Source organism: Aegilops tauschii, chromosome 6, assembly GCF_002575655.3.
Source record: "Aegilops tauschii subsp. strangulata cultivar AL8/78 chromosome 6, Aet v6.0, whole genome shotgun sequence".
NCBI lineage: Eukaryota > Viridiplantae > Streptophyta > Magnoliopsida > Poales > Poaceae > Aegilops > Aegilops tauschii.
This window is the reverse complement of record NC_053040.3, coordinates 16974434-16976150: the sequence shown is the minus strand read 5'-3', so window position 1 is coordinate 16976150 and position 1717 is coordinate 16974434. Positions and strand designations below refer to the sequence as shown.

The window sequence follows — 1717 nt, the reverse complement described above, 5'->3', positions numbered from 1 at the left end:
TGGTAGAGATAGAGCTGAAAATCTTGCTAGCAGTTTAGGTTTTGATAGTTCTTTCGCTGTGGAGGCCCCTGGTAGGAGTGGCGGGCTTGTTATGTTTTGGAATAATGAAATAAATATTGAGGTTTTGGGTTACTCGAGGTATCATATAGATACTAAAGTTACTGACTTGGGTGGAGCCCCGTGGAGATTGTCATGTTTGTATGGGGAAGCTCAAACCCACCTGAGACACAACACTTGGAACACGATGAGGAATATGGCATCTTTGAGTGATCTACCCTGGTTATGCCTCGGTGATTTTAACGAGGTTCTGAGTTTGGAGGAATACGACGGCATAGGAAAGGGAAGCCAAAGCCAGATACAAGGTTTTAGAGATGTTGTCGATATATTTGGCATGGTTGACCTGGGTTTTCAGGGACAACCATGGACTTTTGAGAAAAGGGTTTCTGGTGGTACCTATACCAGAGTAAGACTTGACAGGGCGCTCGGCTCTTCTGAATGGTGTGCACAGTTTCCGCTGGCATTGGTCGAACACTTAACCTCTGCCACTTCTGACCATTCACCTCTATTGGTAAAGCTAGCTGCATCAGGCCATCGGCTGGAGAAATCTTTCAAATACGAGGTGATGTGGGAGATGCACCCAGACTTGAAGAGGGCCGTCGATTCTGTATGGGAGCCGAACAGCCGTAATCGGACGGCCAGTGAAGTGCGAGCTAACCTGACCGCACTAGCTAATGAGCTAGGAGAATGGAGCAAGGCGACCTTCGGCAGTGTACGAGGGGAGATAAAGAAGCTCAAATGTGAAATTGAAAAGCTGAGAAGTGACCCTGCTAGAACGGGTCCTAGCAACAATGAGATTAAGATAAATGATAGCTAATTGAACTATATCTCACGGAGGAGACAATGTGGCGACAGAAGTCGCGAGTTCAATGGCTCTCTGAGGGTGATCGCAACACACATTTTTTCCATCTCCGTGCTTCAATGTGGAGGAGGAAAAACCTGATTAAAGCCTTGCAAGGGCCAGATGGGATGATGACGGAGAATCCAACAGAAATGCAAGCTTTGGCTTTGGAGTTTTACAAAGCTTTATATACGTCAGAAGGTGTACAAGGGGTTGAGGATGTTCTTCAGCATGTCCCGGCAAAAGTGACAACACCAATGAATGATGTTTTTCTAGCTCCATATGATCGAGAAGAAGTAAAAAGGGCCCTTTTTCAGATGTTTCCAACCAAGGCTCCGGGACCTGATGGGTTCCCGGCTCACTTCTTCCAAAGGCATTGGGATGTTTGGTGAATCGGTCACGGATGCGATCCTGGGAATTCTTCGGGGTGAGGAGAGTGCGGAATGCATAAATGATACAATTCTAGTACTCATCCCGAAGATATCAAACCCAACTCTACTATCAGAATTTCGTCAGTTTATGCAATGTCTTTTATAAAATTGCATCTAAAGTGCTAGCTAATCGCCTAAAGGTGATCTTGCCTGAGATAATTTCCGAGGAACACTCTGCCTTTGTCCCAGGAAGGCTAATCACTGACAATATTATTTCGGATTATGAATGTCTGCATTTTATGAAGAGGAGCAAGACAAAGAATAATAGCTATTGTGCACTCAAGTTGGACATGATGAAGGCATACGATAGAGTTGAGTGGAGCTATCTGAAAGCAATTATGGGAAAGCTTGGCTTTGCACCATCATGGATTAACATTGTCATGCACTT

The 1717-nt window shown here is 45.1% G+C and overlaps 1 protein-coding gene across 1 annotated transcript; it reads left to right on the top strand.

The window, feature by feature from the left end:
• The first annotated feature begins 244 nt into the window (after positions 1–244).
• LOC141025710 (uncharacterized) lies at positions 245–874 on the top strand. Its single transcript, XM_073501620.1, has one exon. The coding sequence runs from the start codon at positions 245–247 to the stop codon at positions 872–874; it is 630 nt and encodes a 209-aa protein (XP_073357721.1).
• The last annotated feature ends 843 nt before the right edge of the window (positions 875–1717 follow it).

Coding starts and splice junctions, on each gene's coding strand:
- LOC141025710 (XM_073501620.1), top strand. CDS start 245: ATGAGGAATATGGCATCTTTGAGTGATCTACCCTGGTTATGCCTCGGT.